The 23,994-nt window shown below is 38.4% G+C and overlaps 1 protein-coding gene across 5 annotated transcripts in view; it reads right to left on the bottom strand.

Annotated features, from left to right (window-relative positions):
- MPP7 (membrane palmitoylated protein 7) overlaps positions 1-23,994 on the bottom strand; it is a 157,633-nt gene that overhangs the window by 41,403 nt on the left and 92,236 nt on the right. For 4 of the 5 annotated variants that reach the window (XM_037385049.1, XM_037385051.1, XM_037385050.1 and 1 more), the window contains one exon: positions 6,371-6,502. In XM_037385049.1, coding sequence (XP_037240946.1) covers positions 6,371-6,502 — 132 coding nt within the window. Of the gene's footprint in view, positions 1-6,370; positions 6,503-8,511; positions 8,617-23,994 lie in introns of those variants that run through there. The other variant, XM_037385053.1, reaches the window with a different exon arrangement.

The raw sequence follows: 23,994 nt of genomic DNA, 5'->3' as shown, positions 1-23,994 counted from the left end.
GCAGCAACAGCTATTAATTTGAAGTTTATTATTAATAACTGGAAAGTTACATCTGTTTTTCTGAAAAAAAAAAAAAAAAGCATCTTTTTTCTGAAAATATCAATCAAAAAGAAAAAAAGCTCCATTAGGATGCTCGAGCTAAATATAAATACAGGACATCTCCAGTATGTTTTCCATATAAAAGAGAGGCTCTCCTAATTAATCAGGGAAAAAACCTTGCAGAGAAAGGCTTTATGCCTTTTACCTAGAAGTCAACACTACTAAATGCCACTGAATACAAAAGGCAAGCGATGACTGACAGCCTGCCCCTGTGATCACCCAGCTATCCCTGCCCAGTGCTGATGTCTGAGAATGGGTACTTCACCTTGGTTTTAGACAGACCCTAGAAAAAAGCTTGTGTGTGACTGAAGACCAAAGTATTGGCCCAGACAGCATCTTGGAGTAACAATAAGGCTCTTGTCCAAGTGGAATAGTCACTTCATGCTCTATGCGGTTATCGCTAATGGCACAAAATGAATTTTCCTAGCAAATATTAGTGGATTTGGAAGATGCCCCAGTAAAGATAACAGGTAAATTGGAATCTTCAAACAAAGCACAAAATCAAGTTGGAGTCTACAGGGAAATTATTTAACCCAAGTTAGCTCACTCTCAATAACCCCTCCGTGGCAAGCTCAAAGTGAATGGGCAGGCCCGTGAAGAGCACTTCTTGAGTTTATGTATTTTTCCTGTGCCCATAGTACAGAAAGAAAAAAAGGGGTTCCTTAAATTCCCCTTCCCTCCCAATTTAGAACACTTAAGAAGAAATCATCAAACACAAGCGGATTTCTTTCTGAAAACCCGAAAAGTTGATCTTCTGAAAAAGCAGCTTCTCTTGTACTGCTGCCAGCACTGCTTAAACTATGAGGTATATATAATCTGGCAAGAATTTCTCCTTATGAGATGTTCAGCTCCAGTACTTTCAGTTACACGTGCAGTGCAGCTCCTCATTTAGAGCTTTAAAAATGGAAGAAGGTTAGACTGGACCTTGAGAGCTGGAAAATATTTTCAGTGTTGTGAGCCAAAAGTGTAAGTTACCCTAAATGAGACATATACAGATGTAATAGCATAGCTCAGTTTAAAATACTTTTAAAGGGAAAAATAAGGAGTTTGGGAGCCATATGGTGATCAGACTGAGAAAATGTTTAAAGGTATACCATGCAAAAGCACTAAAAATAATACAAGCTCCTTCAGCAAGGCTCTGTCACTGGTTTTTGGGTTGTTCTTTTTTTCTTTTCATTTTTAATGTAGCAACACTGATTGGTGAGCATCACCCAGGGTTTCACAGATGTGAGCTTTATTAGTTCATCCATTTATCTGCTGGGTCCAGAATATAAACATTATAATCCTTTAATTTTAAAGAAAGAAAGACCAGCCTGTAAAATAAATTACTAATAAGAGAGTTCGATAAATCAGTAATATTTTTGCATACCTTTCTGTTAAACAAAAGCACATGCAGATATTGAATGCAAATAAGTACTTCAATAAGCCTTATTTTAATTCATTCTCTATTGAAAATACGAATACCAGTTATCTGTCATAGAGTGAAAAGTTATTTAAAGGTTGATGCCCGCTTACATCAGACTATGCACACTAAAGCTGTCCCTGCACTCAAATTAATCCCACATATAAAACAGTTGGGTTCATTCACTAATAAGAACTAACCTGTGGGGACTCAGAGTAAGAGGCGAGCCAGTGTTGCAGATTCTGCATGGGCAGGGACATGTATACAACTCTCAAATCACCACAATTAATTTCACCCAAGTTCAGCTACGGAAATCAGGTATCTTGTTCAAACTAAGTGTCTAGGTTCCTCCTATAGGTAATGAAAAGAAATGGGCAGCTCTGGAGAAAGAATCATCCTTTCATTAAGGCAGGAATCTTAAGACAGCACAGTTCATTCTCTGGAGCTGCCTATTTTTCTCTTGGCTATAGATACAGCACAGATTAGTTTTCAAATGGCTAAATTTACGTGAAATGAATCTGTGTGACAAAGCAGCAACCATCTTAACATGAAGCAGCATCTTGTTAAGAGTAACTGCACGACTATGTAACTGTAACAAGCCTGGAATATCATTTGGGAGCTGGAAGTAGTGACAGGCCAGGAACTGAACTTCTGGTAGTGTGGTTGTACATCCTGGATATCAGAAATGCTAACCAGGAACATGGCAGTGGCTGAAAAGGCCCTGGAGAGGTAGGCATAAGTAAAAACCCTCCAAGCTATCTGATAAAAAGCCTAAGTGTAGCCAGGTAAATTTTGGACTGTCTCTGAAAAGAGATGTTTCTACTCCTCTTTATGTAAGGTTCAGAGATGTTCTAAATTACTTTGTTCAGATAAAACCTCCTCACACAATTTCACCTTGCTTGAGCAAGACACTGCTAGAATGGCACTTACTAATAGAGCATTTAGGGGGGGGCGGGGAGAAAATCCACAACCCAACGAACCCCACCTGTGGAAGGATTAACAAAAAGTTTAAATCATCTCTCCCAAAAAACTGGAGGGAAGTTCAGCACTGACTTCTGAACTTATGAAATCTGCCAACAGAACATCCCACAAACCATGTGCTTCCCTCTTTTTTGAGATGATTCCTCCTGGGAACTCAGGCTTCGTTAATATGTGATTAACACCAGCTCAGAACACCAGTGAGGTGCTTAACTCTGAGAAAAGCAAGAACAAGTACAAGAGGAAATGTGGTACAGTTTTATATAAAAATCGTCACTAGATATATTTCAAAGAAGTTAAGAGCGCCTAATTTGCTTCACAGAGGCTACTGTTGAAAGTCATCCAAAGGAGATCTCCAATTCAAGAACATCCAGGGCGTGCAACTGACGTAAAGCTTACTGCTTTGCAGAAGAACAGTCTCTACTCTTTGTGTACAAAGAGAATGAGAATGTATCCGAGGTGAAAGAAACATTCAAAGAGCTCAGTATCTTTTAGTCAAGAAACCAGGCACTATCCACCCCAGAAAAAATTCTGTATGGTACCACCAATCTCAAGCTTAGGAGAAGAATCCTGATACGATGATGCAAGTGGAAGTCAGACTTTTTGACTGCAGAATAGTGAATAGATAAACTGAACAAGTAGAGACTACTTTGATCTGTACTTAGAATATCCAAGACGTTAGAACAAGCTCTGAAGGAAAAGCCAGCATAAAAAGACATGAAAATAAATAGGAAATGACATTTTAAATAGTTTAGTAAACATAGATCATGGCATATCCTTTCTTTAGTAAAATAACTTCAGGAAGCATAAACGCAGTAGATCTAATATATCTAGTATAAACTTGTCTTTATTCTGCTGTGCCGTATTTTGGTAAGACCTTATCTGAATTACTATCCATGTTCCTTCTCACTGCTACTTAAGTGGGGGGAAATCTAGGGAAGACAAGGACACAAATAATAGGTTTATTATGTATTGTGGTGATAGTGTCATAATAAGCCAGTATAAATCTGCCACAAAGAAATTAATGTTTGATGTTAACATTAAGAATGTTAAGATGGATTGAAGGTGGGTTATGGACAGGAGGAGGATGCTATACACTATTCCTCAAGGTCTTCCTGGAGAACAAGAAACATGCAAAACAGAACCCACTATAAGTTCTTCTCCAACAAAAATAAAACATCAAGATAGGCTGGGGATTTAAAAAGACCACAAACACTCTTTTACCATGCAGATACGGTACAATCTTAGAAACATTGGTTAAAGGACAGCTTTTGGAAGTCATTCAGACCAATCTCCTGCTCAGAGCAGGGCTACTGCCAATGCCAGACCAGGTCAGCCATTGCCTTATGGAACAGGCTGGAGATTCCACACGTCCAGTTAGTTTGCACCAGTGCTGGACTTCCCACCTAATGAAATACTTCTGTTAATTCTCAGTCTAAACCTCCCAAGGCTGCAACTTGTGGCCATTGCTCTATGTTTTAGCATCTTTCACTGCTGAGAAGAGTCTGACTCTACTGTCCTTGAGAGCTCCCCACTCTCAAGTAGTTGTAGGCTGCAATTAGCATCTGCCCTTTGCCTCTTCTTGCTAATGGGTCTATCACAGACTCCATTGTAAGGCTGTTTTTGCCTTGGAAAATAAACTAAGCAGTCTTAGAACTGAAAAACTGAATTCTCTCACATTTTTGTATTTTCTATGGCTGCCATCCTGTCTAGTAAAAGAAAGCTCTAAAAAATCCTTTCTGTTACCTCCCTAGCACAAGACATGCTAAGTGTGGATGCACATCCTAAGGGATTGTACTGGTTTTGGCTGGGATAGGGTTAATTTTCTTCATGACAGCTCATATGGGGCTATATTTTAGATTCATGGTGAAAACAGTGTTGATAACACAGGGATGTTTTTGTTATTGCTGAGCAGGGCTTGTGCAGCCCCAAGGGCTTTTCTGCCTCTCACCCCCCCACCAGCGAGCGGGCTGGGGGGGCACACAGGGCTGGGAGGGGGCACAGCCGGGACAGCTGACCCCAGCTGACCGGAGGGACATTCCGTACCATCTGATGTCATGATCAGCAATAAAACTGGGGGAAGGAAGAGAGGGGGTATGTTTGGAGCGATAGCATTTGTCTTCCCAAGTAACCATTAGGTGTGCTGCAGCCCGGCTTTCCTGGGGATGGCTGAGCACCTGCCTGCCCACGGGAAGCAGTGAATGAATCCCTTGTTTTGCTTTGCTTCCATGTGTGGCTTTGGCTTTACCTATTAAACCATCTTGATACCAATCCACGACTTTTATCACTTTCATCCTTCTGATTCTCTTCCCCATCCCACCAGGGAAAGTAAGTGAGCAGCTGCATGGAACTGAGCGCCAGCCAGGGTTCAACCACAGCAGGCACACTGGTATCTTGAAGAGTTTATTATCCCGCCGGAGTGAATGAGCAAGAGTGGAATTTGAGGAACAGTCCAAGGATAACCTTTGGCTTAGACAATTCTGTGTGTCCCTTTCAGAAGGATTAAAATTTCAAAAACCTGTGTATGTATCATGGAAGTTTTCAAAAAATCTCTGATTTGTTTTCAGAGTTGCTATTTATCCAATCCATTTTGAGGTACTTTTAACTGACAGTATTTAACTCACAAAAGTCTTAGTAGAAAATCATGTTTGAAACATGAAACTATGTAAATTAAGATTTTTATTAAGATTTTTCTGACAAATTCAAGAAAAAACAAGAGTGTTATCATTAACACTAAAAATAAGCTTCCCAATTAGAACTAATTTCACACTATATGTTCAAATTTCTCCATATCTTTCAGAATTAATAGTCTGATATTATATCCTAAAGCAAGTTTGTTTACTCTCTCAAAGAATTTCTTTGATAAAAAACCCTCAGGAAATCTTAAAGTTGTGATTCAACTATTTGGGGGGGAAAAAGAAGTTTAATATGTTAAAGCAAAGTAAAAGCTTTCCATATGGTCAAACTTTTAATTATGCCCATGGGCATCTACAGCCAGTCAATACCAAAACTTATTTCTTGTTTATTGATCCCAGAAATCCATCAAGAATAAGAGTGATAGCAAGATAACTACTATGGGACAAGCTACCCCTGTATGTCTAACGGAGGCATCACTCTCCCACTGTCATCTCAAGTACAAAATCATGCTTTCTCAAAGTAACTTTGCAGATCTTTCTTCAGGATTGCTATCCATTAAAACAAATATCCAGTATAATATAAAACAAAGCTCTTACTGGTTTGCAGAAGTAAAAAAAATAGTTAAATTTTATACAAGATGACTCCCACTCTACAGCAAATAAAAATAACCAAATCAGTAAAGCATTTTAATATTCTTGTAATACAACCTAGGTTTAGTCCTTTCATTTTTCCAGATATCCCTATGAAGATATTAACTTTCTAGTATTCATAATCCAAAGTACAACAACAGACATCTTAAATTTGCCCAGATTTCAATTCAAGTATTTTAAAATATGTTTTTATGCTTCCTTTTCAGTGTATCAAAAGGTCACATTTTTTTAGATGAATGCTAACAGGCACAGTTCACAACAAAGGTCAGGACTTCTTTGGGGATTTGTTCTCCCTCTCTCATTTTAAAACAAGTTCATGATTTGAATTCAAGATAAAAGATGAATATATTATTTAGATAAATGCTCAGCCTGGCCCACATATATAATGCTGAAACACCACGAATGACCAGATTCTTATTATTCATGTCATATGCTCTACTAATAGTGACTGCAAATGGAAGTCACAAGTGTATTGTTGAATGTTATGAATATGTAAAAATGTCCATCTATTCACATTTCAAGTTAACATCACCCATTCAAATCTGAACACTCCCCACTCTGCACACAAACTCAAAACCCCAAAACAGAAGATGGAGTTACTTACCAATGGTTCCCTGTTTTTGACAAGCCTGATTATTTTAACTGAATCTTCTTCCTCATCAATATCATCAGGCATGGGGGGCAAGACAGGATCATAGTTCTTTTGAGCAACAGTATCATGTACAGACAGCAAAGCCTGGAAAGATTAATAGTGAGTATATTATCTGGCACCTCAAAAGTTCATGAAAGACAAAGCAGAGCATATTATTTATAGCCTGACCCTACTAGCGTGATGCATGTAGATTGAATATCATTCTTGTTTGCAATTTTAACACGTCAGACTGATGAAACTCCTCCATAAAGTATGCATTTTCATATACACAATGTATTCATCTAGCAAACTGTGGATACAGAACAATATCTTCAGACACATGAACATATTAAGTGCTTTGCACATCAGCTTGAAATTACAAGACATTTGAACAGGAAAAAAACTAAGTCTCCTAAAGAACATAATTCTATTTGTTCTAGATAAACAGTTTCTTCGATACAGTAAGCAGTCCTATGAAACATATAAGCAAAACAAGTATCTTCCAGTACTTCTGTTCAAGCATGAGATGCATAACATTAAGCTGTTGCCCAACCATTCCCTTCAGAGGATCTCTGGAAGCTTACCTGGTAACTGGATCCCTTTCATACCAGCTCCCTTTCATATGAGCTCCAAATTAAGTTAGGAATTTTTAATTTATTGTGGAATTCATGACAGAGATTGAGGAGCATATTGCTGAAATAATTTAGTTCAGGCAGGTGCTTATCAACCACCTGTTGCATGGCCTTGCCTCCTTTCTCTGTTGCTTCACCAGTTCATGCACAGCTTGAACAAGAGAATTTTAAAAAAAAAAGCCTCAAAGAGGTGGACAAAAGGTTCAGTTCTGAAAATAATTTATGAACTTGCAGAAATTTAAAAAGACCTTACTTCAAATATTTTTAAGATTCAAGACTCAAAATTCAGTGGAAGTTAGAAAGCTCATTCTAAGGCTCTAAAAAAATCTCAGCTATATAATCTAAAATGCACAGAATTTCTTTATTTTGAAAGTCCTCATTATTTGTAGTAGCTTTTAAACTGGGGAAAAATGGTTAAGTAATGTTTTATTTTCATAGCAAACCCTATGAATTATAGCAGGAATAAGAGCAACAGCTATATGTATCATTCTATTGATTGTTTTCAGTTGCTTCTCATTTCACGTAGTTGCTCCTAAATACTTGGAATATTTTAAATTTTGACGTGATATTTTTCCCCAAAGATTCAATGTTACAGAAGTTATAGTCTGAATAGCAGAAATACATGAAGTATAAATTGATAGCCTCTGCAATAAAAACACAGCATTTTGGAAAACATTGAGACGTTTAGGATAAAGCACAACACACCAACCTTGTAAGCACCATGAAAATATCATACCAATGACTGTAATAATGAATCTATTATAATAATGCTTAAGAAGAAACTCCTTAATGCAGAACAGAAAATGGCTACATTTTTCTGATGTCAGTTTACTTGCTACTTAATAAAAGACAGATAATACTAGACTGAGTATACGAATTACCAGAAACTGTATGTTCTCAGGGATAACACAAACGTTCTGAAAAGCATGGCACTTCCATTATGCTATCCCAGGATTTTTTTCCTGAATGGAGGAGACTGTAGCAACAGAAAACAATTTCCAGGCAATGCTACAACCTATCATGTCAAAAGCAGAAGGCAAAAAGCGTATGGTAATCTTAAAATTCTGAAGTTTAAATTCAAAATCAGGTCTTCAACAAAATAAATCCAGAGGAAGTTCATGCCTGCTTCATGAGAATTTGCTATTGTCTTACTAATTTCTATGCATATTGTACAATTTGATAAAAACATGGCAACATACTCTAGTTATTTCTGGGTTTCTTCCCAAGACACAATTATGAATTTGTACTACTTATCGTCAGGAATTACCAGCTCCCTCCCACCACAGATTAGTTTTACTTTAGATCTGAGCTAAAAACCTCAGTCTAGCAATTATTCCTCCACATTCCTCCTGGAAATGTGTATTATGAAGCATTACATATGTAAAAGCCATGCAATCACATGCAGTCCTTTAAAGATGTATGTGAAATATCAAAGATACACTAAAACAAAAGTAGTGTTTGCTTTTACTTCAGGCTACTTACAGTTAAGACTTCTGAAACTAGTCTTCTGCAATTACGTTTTTCCACATAAAGCTTGGGCTCATTCATGGACTGGTTCATTTTAATGAGGTTCTATATTGCAGTTTAAAAACACTCAGGCAGATAGAAAAAACAGATGAAAATAATCTAAAGCACCACTTCCAGAGTAAAAGGCAGCAACTTAAAACATATTCAAAAGAACCTACCCTTGACAATGAAACTTGCAAAACAGATTCCGTCCACTACTACACTGAATTATGCCACCAGTGTTAATAAGATACTTCCCTGCTCTGACTGCCAGACCAGGCTCCTGGACACCACATGCAAAAAAACCGATGCAGCCCAAGTATTAAGAACCAATGCCAATCAGTGTCTAGTAGTCATCATGCTTTTCTTCACTCACAACTGGAACTTATCAACCACTTCCCTCCTCCTCCCCAAAATCATATTAAACCACAATGTACTACAGTTTTCAATATATCTTTTCCTCAGACTCTGGTGCTACTTTATCTCAGTGCAAAGATGCATATTTTAGATAAAAGTATGAATGCCAGAAATTGTGTCTTTTCTCAGTCAAGCTTCCAGAAGAGCTTCTGCCATCACAAACTTACTAATGCTATACACTGAACATGCTAAGATTTATTTCCTGATTGCCTTCCATCATTGCTTCTTCTAGCACATGACTATCCACTGTAGTTGCTCTTGAAATAGTCAGCAGCATAGACATTGGGTAATGATTGAACTGCAAACAAAATTATAAAGCCATTTTTATTTCATTTAATGTATTCAAATAGAAGTGGCCAGGGCCTATCCTCAAAACAACTTCCGTATGCTCTGAACACATGAAGAAAAGACCATATTCACAGAGTAAAGGGACATTTCTTCAGCAGCCTCTTTGTACCATGCAGTTAATACAATGTACCCTTAGTTCAAAAAAACTATGCATCAGACTAGACTTTTATAGAAAAGGCTGGGACTTTTTTAAAAGCAAACAAACGACAAGTGCCAAGAAATGAAACTTGGATCCTATGATGAACAAGATTTACCCAGAATAATTGTGCAGTAAATGCACAAGGCAATGTAAAGGCAATAATGTTCTCTTTTTGTACATAAGAAGGAATCAACTTACTTCCATGATACTAATTTTTACCTATCACAAGAAACTGTGAAAAGTACAGATGAAACTGGGGTTTTTTAATGTTCTGGTTTTGTTTTCAAATACACAGCTCTTCAGAGCTATGCACGCATGGTCCAAGATTTGGGTCATGTATATTTAAGCACCTCTGGAGAAAAAGATTTTATTTCAGCTCTAAGTTCTATGCTTATGATTCACTAATGTAAACACGGTCCATATTTAGAACTTGAAAGAAGGTATAATTCAAACTCCTGCACTACCTAAATATAAATATTGATGTTCAGCTAAATTCTTAGACATGATCTAGTTGGAAATGAATACTTTCATCAGACCTCTGAAAAGTCTAATAACTACTGCTCTATTTTTCATACTATAGCTATCGCTGATCATTTCACAGTTTATAAATTGAAATTGTACACTATCAACTTACACAAAGAAAATCTGACATTGGAAACATTCAAAGTTCTTTTTCTTAACAGTTCTGAAACTTTAAATGTTTATTTAAATTGAGAATGTTATTAATGAAAACAGTTCTATATTTTGAAATACGTGTATCATGTAACTACACTGTCTACATTTTTGCTCCTCTAAAACAATGACAAATTTTGTATTATTTTGTCCTTCTGTTTATATTCTGAGATCTGTAAGAGTACAAATACCCCAAGTAGCCACTGACTCATGAACAGTGTTCCTTATGCTTTAACATTTTCATTATTAAAAAATAATTATATAGATATATATATAATTTTAAGCTTTACTTTTCAGAAATAGTTTGCATTTACTACTCTAGAAAAACATTTTAGAAAACAGTAAATTAAATAAAGATGCAAGACATAACGGACAAAGAAACAAAAGCAGCCTCTTCATGGTATTTGGAAAAAAAAAGAAAAATTAATAGTCAAGATTATCAACATAAAATGTGCAGGGACTCAACCATTATGAAAGCCAACAGCTGCAGCAGACTGTGACACTGCCAACCCAGCTGCCGGTTACCTTGTCTATGGAGTAGATTACTGCCCTGGCAGCAAACCCAGCAAAATGGAACAAAACGGTCCATGATTTTGCTGTCATTAGCACCAGCCACCCTCCCTGGCAGTTCAGCTTGAACTCTACCAGGTAAGCCAGAGACATTTGCCCATCTCTGTGCTTTGCTTTGGTGACGTAAATTCCACTGAGGCTGGACAGAGGAGTTACACTGGAGGAGCAAAGTAACTTCATCGGCAACCACAGCAACGTGTCCCGGAAATCACCTGGCAGAGCTCATCCCCTCAAGACCTCCTGCCGTATTATGTTTTCCTTTGTGATAAGGTTACAGAAGAAATACAAAGGGACAAGATTTAAATGTTTGTGGAGAAAGTTATTCAAGACTGGAAAGACTGATTTATGAGTAACTTGCATAAAGTTAAAAACAAGCGAGTGAAGTCATCCAGCGAAAGAAAGCTGAAAGAGCTGGGAGGAGACTGAACCCACTGAAGGAAAGCTGTCAAGAGCATCAGAACAGAAGGAAAAGCATAGGAGTCATAGCAGCCACACATGGGCAAGAATTTAGACAGCAGGAGAATAAAACCAGCAGAAAGTTGCATAATGGTGATGGTATACAGGCTCTAGGCACAGAAAAACAATCTAACTTGAGAACAGTTTGAAGAAAGGGATAAAAATACAAGGTTCAGAATCAAGCTATGCTTTTAAAAAACAATTGGTAAGCAGCACAAAATTAAGCTGGAAAAAGCAGGATAATTTAGGTGAGGAGGGGCAGGAACAACCTTTCTTATTCTACAGGAGAATTACGCCTTCAAACCTGCTATCTTGAATACATGAACTAATTTTTACATTGAGGTACCAATGAATTCCATCCCACTAATTCCACTCTCCAGCAAATGGATGGTAAAACAGCCATCAGAAAAGGGCAGCACATGGCAATGTCTTAACCACCACCACTGTCTGCTCAGGGAGTATGTACAACCCTAATCATGAGGCAAGATAAGGGTTAAAAAGATAACAAGAGGGCAGGTGAGAACAAGTACCTCAACTCACATTAGCTGAATTCTGCTTAGCTAAAGCATTAAGCATAATCTAGAAGCAGAAGCAAGCAATAAAACTATAGGCAGGAGAAACTTGGTAGTGCTGCTGAAGTGGCTGGGACAACAGCAAACTACTTGTCTTTTTTGCAGTAGAACAAGTGAGTGAGTACACAAGCTACAGTAACCACTTATCGGACAGAAAAGTAGTATTGTTCCTTCTGATGATGCAATAACTTAATCACTTTCCTACAGAAATCTGAGATTTTCTGTTCTAAACAAAATTCTTAAGTTAAAATAGATACAGCATATAACATTAAAAACATCAGTTAACTTCCAAAGAAATGAACGTTTTATTTCTGCTACTGAAGATCATTTACACCATTCAACTGACATTGACAAAGAAACATTTAACAGTGATGGTAAGAAAAATAAAATAAGGTACTTTAAGCATAATTTTCTGTTTGTAAACAGAAAACCCATAGGTGTACTAATTCATGGGGGGGCGGAATCAGGCTTAATATTACATTTTCCCTAGATATTCTCTACAAAATCCTCAGAAATTATATAGTGTGTGAGAAGACAGCAGTTAAATATGTACAAAAGAGAAAAAACATTCCATACTTGCAACTGTCTCATCTGTACTTTAAACAGAGTTGCCCTCTAGCTTGCGCTTGTCCAGCTGGCAATTAAATCCCTTTCTCTTCCAATCTTACTCTGATGCAGTTATTTGAAACACATACTGTACATGTGTGGTTTTGTGTTCTTAATGTTACCATATAATAATGTTCTTGGCATAGCAACAACTCAGTCTGATCAATATTCAGTATATATTACTTCTTTCTCTTTACTATGGTGGACTTTATTCATGACTATATGAACTTCCCTTCACAAAAGGGTAATTTCCTTGCCTGAAAATGCAGTTTCTTGATTTCAGATTCACCAATCTGAACTGATGGGTTTACCTGCAGCTGGTAGCCAGACGGCAATAGCCAACAGAAAAGTGAACTTTCTGCATCTTCAGACTCCTGCTTCCTCTGGCTCATTGTTCTCAGCCCCTGGAGACGCTTCCAAAGTTGAACTGTTCTCAGTGTTCACAGAAACATGCAGCCCGTCCGTGTCATCTGGTAAAAGTGTTAATATTCTTCCAGATGACAGCCCTGTGTTTTTCCTCAGTTGTGGATAATGGCAGAATAAGCTCAAATTTTAAATCAATAGTGAAGAATCTGAACAAAGTCTGTTTTAAATTCACAATGTGAATCATGTAGCTAAAGTGTTCTTGAAGCCTTAAGCCCTATTTAAGTAACTTCCAAGACCACAGATAGATGGTTTTCAGAGTGGAAAACGCCAAGACAGGAGCACTCTTCCAATATCCTGGCAATCCTTGATCAATTCCTTTTTTGAAGGAATCCTGACGTTATTGTCTACAGCAGTAGCATGCATATCTTCTTGGTTGAAAACCACCTGCAGACACCTCCCCCCCCCCAGATCACATGAAAATATAATAAAGAAAAGCAAAAGTTGAGGTTGCAGTTGCCTTTTCTGAGAAAGTGCCTTTTAGAAATGACCCAGCCTTTATTTGACAACAGCATGACATCTAAAGTCTTAAAAAGTAAAACATCTAGTGTTCCTTGAGGTTGAAAGAACCTGGATATACTTAAGTTCTCCAGAATATAATAGATTTGTTTATGATAAGGAGGTCTTTAAATTTAGCTACAGAGTATTCATACTACATGGATGTCTAATTAAAAATATTGAACCGGTTTGGTTTTTCAGGTAATTACTTTTGCCTGCTTTGGACTTTTCCCATACTGAACACTAGAAGTAGTATTTCTCCATATCAATTGCACTAAATTCAGGTATCATTCTGCAGAACTAAAAAGCTGCAATGAGTATTACCTTCATCATTATACATAAGTAAATTGTCTATAAGTACTTTAGAAAGGTATAATGAAAGAATTATAAAATATTAAAATAGATGTAGTGCAACAGAATAAATTCTGCCTCTTTAATAGTAAGATTCTTTTTACAAAGCCAGCAAAATAGCAGGTATAAGAAAAAAGCTTACAATTTTCTAAAATATTTGTGATAAAGATACTTACAGATCTACAAGTTAGATATCATGGGAAGAGAGTCTTGCCACTGGGCCACTGACTAGAAACCCAGAAATAAGCAGAAAGGGGGGGAAAAAAAGATTTCGAGACCATACTGGACCACTACTGAAGATTCATCAACAAACTAGAAAAGAGCAGACTGTTGAGTAAGTAAATGGACACTTCAAATAGAACATGGTCCAGCAAATGCAAAGGAAAGCACCACTGAAGGAAAAAAACAGTATAAAAAGTTGACAACTAAAAAAGGGATTGTTTGCTTTGTATGATTGTGCAGTTTCTCCATTTTCACTAGCTGACTAGATTTGCTACTTGAATAGGATGTGATTTATCCATAGTGATTTTTTCCTCCTCCTAAATTACCAGTTTTAGTAATGTTGCCAACTCTTACACACTGTATGAGAATGCTGTAGTTATGTCTATGCAACTCAACATTCTTACCTGGGTTAGAGGTGGCTCCTTCATGTGGGAAAGTCTGTATATACAACCAAAGAACTTCTTTGATTTACTTTCAAATCTTTTATTTTCTGCTGCCAACCTGCCTAGCTTCACTTTTGTTTATTACATCTCTCACTTTGTTTTTTATATGTTGGCTACTAGTGAGTAACCTCATATCCATACATCCAAGATTGACAGAGAAGCTGTCCATTGGACATCAGCTGAGTTATCACATGGGATGGACCTGAGACCATTTCCAGGGTAACCTGATGGTTATTACCTAAATATATTCATGCAGTATTCTTTCAGCTCCTTTACATCATTTTATACCTATGCTTATGGGTATGCTGTGTGTTGTTATCTCTATGCTCTGCCAGCTCCTACCACACTAAAAGTGTGCCACAACTGCTTTCTGATGTTCTCTGCCTGTGAGATGTGGAAAAAAAAAAAAATCAAGGCTTTTATTGCTGTTTTTAAAAGGACTATTTTGTGTTACATTTTTGTTTTGCTTACTCCATTCCAGTAACACGAAAATTCCAAAAATAAAGACAGAACATATTCTCCCAGGACTCCCCACCTTTTCTTTAAAAACCTCCTTTGAATTATGGGTGCAAGCAGACATGAAAATAGGAAGTAAAGGTCTAAAGCTAAAAAGAGAGAGCAAAGATAGATTTTATTCTTAAAACAAGGTTGCCAAAATGTGTGATGGACGGCATCCCAGTGGCAAGTACTTTCAAGGCAGGAAACACTGGGCAGAAGGATCTCATTCAGTTGCCAACAAAAGTCTCCCCAGCACTGTCTCCTCTCCCCTAGCTTCATGGCTGGTATGGCCAGAACACCTATGTTCCCATCAACCAATCCAACCAATGTTATCAAACCATCAGTGCTGTGGTCTTTGCTTATTGTTGCAGTGATCTGCATACATTACTCAGAGGGAAATAAATATTTCTCTCTCACTGCTGATATTTTACAGCATACCATCCAAAATCAAGCAGGCTTTTGCAGATTTACAAATTAATGGCATATGATTTTGCAAATGAAGATTATGTAGGTAACTTTTCAGTTGATATATGAAGTACTATGTACTCCAGCTCACCATATCAATTAAGTTAAACTAATTTGTATAGTAAAATCTCTTAATATAAGAACACAACTCCTGTAACTAGTTCTACCAGCAAACCTCAAAGACCACTGATGAGTAAATAGTTATAAATCATGGGAAATTATGCTTCTTGAACAGATATTGTAGTTTGTGCTATCATGTGCAAGCATGAATATATCATAAAGAGAAGGAGAATGGTCTCCCAGAGCATTTGGGAAGACAGGCCTCTCAAGGGACAGGGCCAAAAAGTCCTCCGAGTGCCTGGGATATACTAACAGCTCAAATGTAGTTCAGATGTTATCTAACCTAAAATTTGTATTTGGGTTCTCCAGATACTGAAAGCCTGAACAAGTTATAGGCAAATCCCAACAATTTCCAGTGGAAAATGTTGACTTTGCAGAAACTGCATATTTCAATGAAAAGGCCCTGATGGAAAATCCTCAGCAAGTCTAGTTACAAAGAAAATGTTGGAAAGAAGGCAAAGTTTAGATTAAGATTTTTTAATTACATGTTACAAGAAATGCTTCATGAACTTTCCAAAGCAATAACAGATTTTGTTTTATATTATGATAGCCCAATATTTTCTTTGAGTGCTTTGTACGTTGAAGTTTTTGTAGAAAAATGCCTGCTGTTTCCTGCACAGTAAATTATATTGTCAATTTTTGCCAGTGACTGTAAGGCAGCTTTACAAGGCTCCGCTGAGAGAGGCTTAAAATGTTTGGGTTTTTACCAGAACAAGTAGCACTTTGATCAGAACACTCGATTAGGCCACTGGGCAAATCTAGTAAGCCTCAGATGGCAGATATGATGGTATCAGCAGTTATTTATCAAATGAAGGCTAGAATTTATAAACTTCCCAGTAAATACAGGAAAACCAGGACAGGACAGGACAACAGAAAAAGGTATGCTTCAAGCTAAAAGAAGCACTATTTATTTTTTTAAAGAAACCTAAACAAATGCAGGAAAACCATCACAAACAAAGTGCCCTGGCTTCATTATCTGCAGTTTTAGTTTTGTTTAACTCCTGGTTCTATTCTGAAGGAAAGCCTGAGGTACTTATTAGATCATAATGTTTACAAACGCAAAATTTTTATGCTTTGTGAAACTGGATGTCAAGCACACCTCAAATGAATAGCAGATAAAACAGCAATCATAAATCTTACTTACAATTTTCTGGGGTATGTATCTTTGCTATTTGAAAGCAATTTAAAAAAAACTGAAAACAACTTAAAGAATCTATATATTGTCTCAACAGCACATTGAAGTTGCCCATGAATAAATTAATCTGAAAACATCCCCAGTTATATGAAAGTGATTTTCCTTTCACTCTGCAAGTTATCTTAAAATTACTTCCAATATTATGTTGATTCTACGGTAACAAAAGAGAAGCCAAGAAAAATACTTCAAGTATGTTCCACCATTTGTTCCCTCTACAGCTACAGGTACAGTGCCCAAAGTGGTCCAAATACTTTACATTCTTGTGTATCATGATGTGCTGAAGTCATTCACAGTCCTGCCTCATACCCTTGTTTAGGTACCTGGTTTACCTTTCAGACTAGCAGCTGGCAAACCCTTCAGCACACACAAACAGAAGAAAAACTCCACTAAAACAGGCAGAACCACCATTAGCATTAGGACATTTAAAAAGCTTAATTTCCTCTGGGTCATAAGAGATAAACATCCTCCAGAGTAGTTTTAGCACAGTGGTATAAACTAATTGTTATGCCCATTAAACCAGTGACCACAAAATACATGTTTTGTATGAATTTAAAAGACACTAAATAGACCCCAAATAGGGATTAATTTAAAATGGTAAACTGCTCATTTCAATATGGAATGATCAGGAATGTAACTGCTGTTGCAAACACAGTTAAGAGCTATTTAGATCTGAATATCTGAATATATCCTGAGCCTGTCTCAAATTTAGGTAACTGAGATCACTGTTCAATGGAATAAAAGATGTTCCATTCTTTCTATAGTCTTTTTTGTTTACAGCCACACCAACAAAAAAAAAGAGCCTAAAATGTTAAAAATTCCTATAGTTAATTGGTTTAGTTTTTCACGTCTCAGTTTTAAAAATTGACAACAAATATGCTCAATATGACAACAAAGCTTTTTCCAGCTTGTTATAACAGGAACCGAGAGCTACTATTCAAGAAAGCTTTTTACTTAAAAGTGGAAGAGAATTTGTAAGCTTCAAAGTCTTTCATTCTTAGTTTGATCTTCTTTCATATATACTACATCTCTTTCCTTACAGTGTCTGGCATTCAGGTTCTGCCCTGTGACTGACAGAATAACTCTAGTGCCCCCTTCCCTTCTTCCCATTTACATCTCTTTTGACAGGTAAGACCATTTTGCTAACTTGATTGTGACATGCATTAGAAATCCAGAATTAAATTCCTTTTTAGATATATTTGGTGTATATAGATATATATTTGTGTATAACAGATATATATTATATACCTGAATCTTAGTCTTCCAATTATATATCCTGATTTATACAATTGCATGACAATGAAAAATATTTTCTCTCTAGATACTATAGCTATTTTTTTAGAAAAACAGAAACATGTAGTGCTCTCAGACAATAGCAATACTTCCAGATTCATAAACCCCCTGAATTACTCTATAAAGACATCTCTCTCAATTGCACTGGTGCCTATCTGATGCATCATAATTTAAAACATTTTTGCCGGTTTTTTTGAAAATTTTGTACAACTCCCCTCTTCGCATACATAACTGTTTGCTGTCACGTAAGTTCCTTAAATTTCTCCAAATTATAAACCATTAAAGCTGAGAATACTTATTTATTTATGCTATTATTCATATTTTTTTAAAAAAGCACACACAGGAGTGTCTTCTCTTAAATCAGAAGCATCATTTGCTCATGTACAGACTCACTATACAGTCTAATCTTCATGTTATAAACAAAAACAATAAAGCCTCATGTAAGAGAGATGTTTAGTGTTACGTCAAGCTTCACATGTTGTGTATTTACAATATACATTAAGTAACCTTAATCTTGTCATTAGTCAAGGAAGCTAGAGGACATTTCTTCCTTTCTTTGACACATGGAAAACGGTATATTCATAGAATCATTTAAGTTGGAAGAGAACTTGAAGATCATCAAGTCCAAGTGTTAATCCAGAACTGCCAAGTCCATCACTAAACCATGTCCCTAAGCACCACGTCTACATGTTTTTTAAACAACTCCAGGGATGGCGATTCCACTACCTCCCTGGGCAGCCTGTTCCAATGCTTTAACATCCTTGCAGTGAAGACATTCTTCCTATTATCCAATCTAAACCTCCCCTGGTGCAACTTGAGGCCATTTCCACTTGTCCTGTCGCTTGTTACGTGGGAGAAGAGACCGACCCCACCTGCCTACAGCCTCCTGTCAGGGAGCTGTGGAGAGCAATAAGGTCCCCCTTGAGTATCCTCTTCTCCAGACTAAACCATGCCAGTTCCCTCAGCTGCTCCTCATCAGACTTGTGCCCCAGACCCTTCACCAGCTCTGCTGCCCGTCTCTGGGCACGCTCCAGCCCCTCTGCGTCCCTCCTGCAGTGAGGGGCCCAGAACTGAACACAGTATGGAGTGCGGCCTCACCAGTGCCCAGTGCAGGGGGACGATCGCTGCCCTTGTCCTGCTGGCCACGCTGTTTCACATACAAGCCAGGATGCTCTTGGCCGCCTTGGCCACCTGGGCACACTGCTGGCTCGTGTTCAGCCGGCCATCAGCCAGCACCCCCAGGGCCTTTTCTGCCCGGCAGCTTTCCAGCCGCTCTGCCCCAGCCTGTAGCCCTGCCGGGGGTTGTTGTGTCCCAAGTGCAGGACCCGGCACTGAGCCGTGTTGAACCTCATACAACCGGCCTCAGCCCATCGGTCCGGCCTGCCCAGACCCCTCTGCAGAGCCTCCTGCCCCCCAGCAGATCAACACTCCCCCTAACTTGGTGTAATCTCTAAACTTACTGAGGGTGCATTGAATCCCCTCGTCCAGATCATTGATAAAGATATTAAACAGAACTGGCCCCAGTACTGAGCCCTGGGGAACACCAATGCTTATTATGTAAGTTCCTCATTAAGTTTCATTCAAACATATAAAATCATATAACTTCAATGTAAGTCCATTGACAAAATTGGAATATAAAACCCAAATCTTGAAAACACAAACCATCTTCTAAATGCTTCCTTCATAAAGTAAGCTTGAAATAGGGCTAAAAATAATCTAATTCATGGTTTCACCTCATGAATTATAAGCCTTAAAAAGTTACTCCAGAAACTGAGAAAAAAACCAGGAGTGGGTGCAGTACCCACTCGCACGCAGGTGAGGAATTACCACCTTCAAATACAGCCCATTGGCCCGAATTATACAGAATAAAACCTTACAGACAGCAACACAATCCTCCCTCCATTCCTCATTCATGTCAGGTTATAAGCAGACACACCACACTACCTAACACTCATAATGGAATCGGTGGTAGCACTACACAGATTATCTAATATGCAATTAATTTAAAGTACCAGGTCCTATGTTGGAAAAAAATGGAAATTATTAAAAAAAAATTCAAAACATCCATCAGAAGAAAGGCCAGTAGGTGAGGTCTGTGCTCAGCAAGCTTTACACAGGTGCATCAGCCTCGTGTGCCTTGTAAGACCTGAGCAGAAGCGGGGAAGACCTGGAGGTGCTGCCAGCACACAGGCTTTCCACAGCCTGTCCCATTGCAAGGCAGAAAAGGTCGGTGAGCGCTGCTGCTACAATACCCAGCAAACAGAGACAGCAGTGGAAGACAGAAATTTCCCATTCAGAAATCTAAATTATATTTACAGAGAGCTAGAGCAGGCAGATCCAAGCCCGATCTGCCTGCACTTCAAATCACCCAAGCACACCCTTGCTTGCTCCAAACACCATTCAGACCAGCGCCACGCAGCACTGCCCACAGGATGCCCTGGTGCCCTGGTTTCAGCTGGGGTAGAGTTAATTTGCTTTTTAGTAGCTTGTGCAGTGCTGTGTTTTAGATTTGGTGTAAGAACAATGTTGATAGCACACTGATGATTTTGGTTCTTGCTGGTAATGTCTGTACAAAGTCAAGGACTTCTCAGTTCCTTGGGCCCTGCCAGTAAGAGGGCTGGAGGGGCACAGGAAACTGGGAGGGGACACAGCCAGGGCAGCTGACCCAAAATAGCCAAAGGGATATTCCATACCATATGACGTCATGCTGAGTGTATAAACTGGGGGAAGAAGGAAGCGGGGGGCATTTGGAGTGATGGTATTTATCTTCCCAAGTAACGGTTATGTGTGACAGAGCCCGGCTTTCCTGGAGATGGCTGAACACCTGCCTGCCCATGGGAAGTACTGAATGAATTCCTTGTTTGGCTTTGCTTGCATGCACGGCTTTTGCTTTACCTATTAAACTGTCTTTATCTCAACCCACGGGTTTTCTCAGTTTCACTCTTCCAACCCTCTCCACCATCCCACTGTGGGGGGAGTGAGCGAGCGGCTGCGTGGGGCTTAGTTGCCAGCTGGGGTTAAACCATGGCACCTGGCCTGACTATGAATTTATATAACTTTGTGGTTTATACTTTTAATGTATCTTTAAGGTATATATTTTATTGCAACTTAATAAAACCAACCAACCAAAATCCCCACATACCTCACAGCTTTAAGAAACACAAGCACAGAAATATAAGTTTCAGTACATCGAGTTCTGGTTATTTACCTCATTCTAACTTTGACATGCTAAACATGAGCTGTTTCTTAACCAACTCAGCAGACCTTTTAAACTTGCATACACATACCCTGGAAGTGTAAGCATTTATTAACAGTTATCTTCCTCAACTGATTGCAAACATTTGATCACATACTTGCAGTTATGATGGAAAAGACCTGAAGATATATACATTGCTTATATACATCGCTGTACTTGCACTCTCTAAATAAGAGATAACAAGATGCATTTCAAAGAGCTGATTTCTGGTCTGCTTAAAATCCAAATACTGCATTCAACTGGATTTGGGTTCTAAGGTATGGAAATACTGTTCTACTTGTTGGTATCTTTAACAAGGTAGAGCAGGATTACAGAATGTAAACTGTAAGTCTTTATTCAACATTGGAAATTTAGAATAGATGCAGCTGGCCTGCATCCACGGGACTCGGCAATTATATTTTAAATCTAGAATGCAAATGCTGTATCTCACACGCAGATGAACAAATTCACTTGGTTTCCCAGAGCTACATGCTCTGTTCTACTTCCAAAGCTCTGTTTTAATTAGAAAAGATAAACCCCAACCACTGCTAGTTCATATAATTATGGTAAAGGATGCCACATTTTAGAGCAGGAAAAAAAACAGTGTCACTGGATATTGCATCCAGTTTTTAAAAGACCAGAAATGTCCAATTTATTTTTTTCCAGAAGAAAATGCACCTGACAAAACCTTGGCATGACTTTCAGGGCATTTTGAAAATCTCAAGTCTCATAAATGTAACTGTCTCAGAAAAAATTTCTTCTTTAAAAACAAATCTCTATGAATGAAAATCATGAACACCAGATTTGTCAAAGCTTTACTCATCAGATGCAAACACCCAGAAATATATTCAACAAACAATTCTGTAACACAAAATGAAAATACAGAAATATTCATCTAATCAGAGAGTTGCTGGAAACCTCTCCCAGCATTTTTTGGCACGTTAACCAAACCTGTGAAGATATAATCACCTTGCTAAACCTGTCCCTTTACACCACCAAACTTGGGGAGGCGGTGATGTAGTGTAGTAAACTAATCCTAACCATCCTTCATTGTGCCATGAACATTAAAGCAGAGCTGCAGGGAAGTGGAAGCTCTCCTGCTGGCTCCAGCTAACCCTGCAGTTATAAGCCAGGTCAGGAAAGCCACCTTAAAGTCAATCCCAAATCAAGCCACATACAAGTTTTTAGATAAGGCCTATGCAACATGATTGGAAAAGATGGATCAATTAGCCCAAGCAATTTCAGATGTGTGGGAAAGAGTCGTTCTAGACATCATTTTGCCCCAGGAATCTAGAAACAAAGAAACAAAGAAACCCTCTCCAGCCATCAATCTAATAGTGAAGGGCTAGAAAATCTTATGCAACGTACAGCATAATCTTAGATACAGCTGACGAGACTCGATGGCATCTCTGGGGGAGAAATGGAAATACTGAGTCCCAGCAATTTCCTTCCTTTCCTTTTCTGCCCAAGACAGAGCAGGGGAAATCAACAGAGGAATCTCAAGTAAACAGCCTCTGACTGAATGCAGTACACTTGCCTGGTCAACATGATGGAGGAGGGAGCCATGATAATTTACCATCTCTCCCAGGCATATTTGCCATGAGATGGCAGGTGGAGAAGAAAATGGATAGGCAAAAATATCATGCACACTGTCAGTCCTTTCCCCCAACTCACACAAACACCTGCAAGGCATGCAGGGCAGGGAAACATGAGTGCCTTGTGCAGGATTAGGCAGTCTGGCCATGCAGGCTTGGTACCCTGCAGCTGGCCATCTCCCCCTGCAGCCAAAAAAAGACAATTGGTAAGTTACTGCAGTTGTTCAATCATATTAACCATGCCGAGGTGAAGGCACTTGTTTCCCTGAAATCCCGCTAAGATTATCACATTGCATTTAACCACTTCCAAGGAACAGACAGCAAGAGTGAGTGAATGGAGGAGAGAGGGAAGGAGAGTAAGACAGCAAGGAGAGGGGGAGAGAAAGAGAAAGCAAGAAAGGGAGAGGGAGAGATGCAGTTGTGACAAACGAGCTGTCTTCATACTCAACCCACTAAAGCTTCAGAAGTACAAAACATGCACGGACAGTCACCAAGGAAGTACCTACAGTGAAGCTTAGGATCTCTGCAATTTGATGCAGCAACAGTTCCTCTTGTAATACACCACTGGCATCACTTACCATTTCAGAGAAAAAATGCTTGTCACTTTGCAAACTATGGAAACTATTTTGCAAACTGCAAAAATCCTTTACAAAGGAAGCATAATTGATCTTCAAAATTTTGTATCACTTTGAAGATATCATAGCGTCTTATGTTTTGAGATCACTCTTTTACAGGGAACGTAAAGAAGCAACTGTCTTAAAAAGGGCTCCTGACCACTCTTCAGTTTTCCTCTACATTTATCAACTGCTGCATTAATTACCATTGCAACATGGCTCTAGAGCACTAACATCTCCCTTCTCTTTAGAGTTGAAAAATAATGGGATAGCGTGCATTAACAATGATAAACAGGGAAGGTTCTGACTGGATATAAGGAAACAGTTTCCACTAGGAAAATAATTAGGAATTGGAAGAAGCTGCACAGAGCGTTTGTGGAATGTCTGTTCCCGGGCATTTTCAAGGTCTGATGGGAGAAAGCCCTGAGCAACTTGCTCGGAACTCAGTGTTGACCCTGCTTCAAACAGCGTGTTGGACTAAACAATCTTCTTCCAGCCTGAGTGGTTCAATGGTTCTATAGTCTACTGTCCGATAAAAGCTACCAAGTTCCCCAAAAGCACCACAGAGAACCCCCAGGAGTTTTGCAGAAAATCTTCAAAATATTTTTTTTAAAAAAAATAACATCCATCAGGAATTTTGTCCCAAGTACCAGGTTGTGCTACTTATATACATGGTGCAATCAAACCAGTGGCACCACTGACAAATTCTTAGTAAAAGCACATTTGTAAT

Source organism: Falco rusticolus, chromosome 4 (assembly GCF_015220075.1).
Source record: "Falco rusticolus isolate bFalRus1 chromosome 4, bFalRus1.pri, whole genome shotgun sequence".
Taxonomy (NCBI): domain Eukaryota; kingdom Metazoa; phylum Chordata; class Aves; order Falconiformes; family Falconidae; genus Falco; species Falco rusticolus.
The sequence above is the reverse complement of the archived record's forward strand: the minus strand, read 5'-3'. Positions and strand labels throughout refer to the sequence as shown.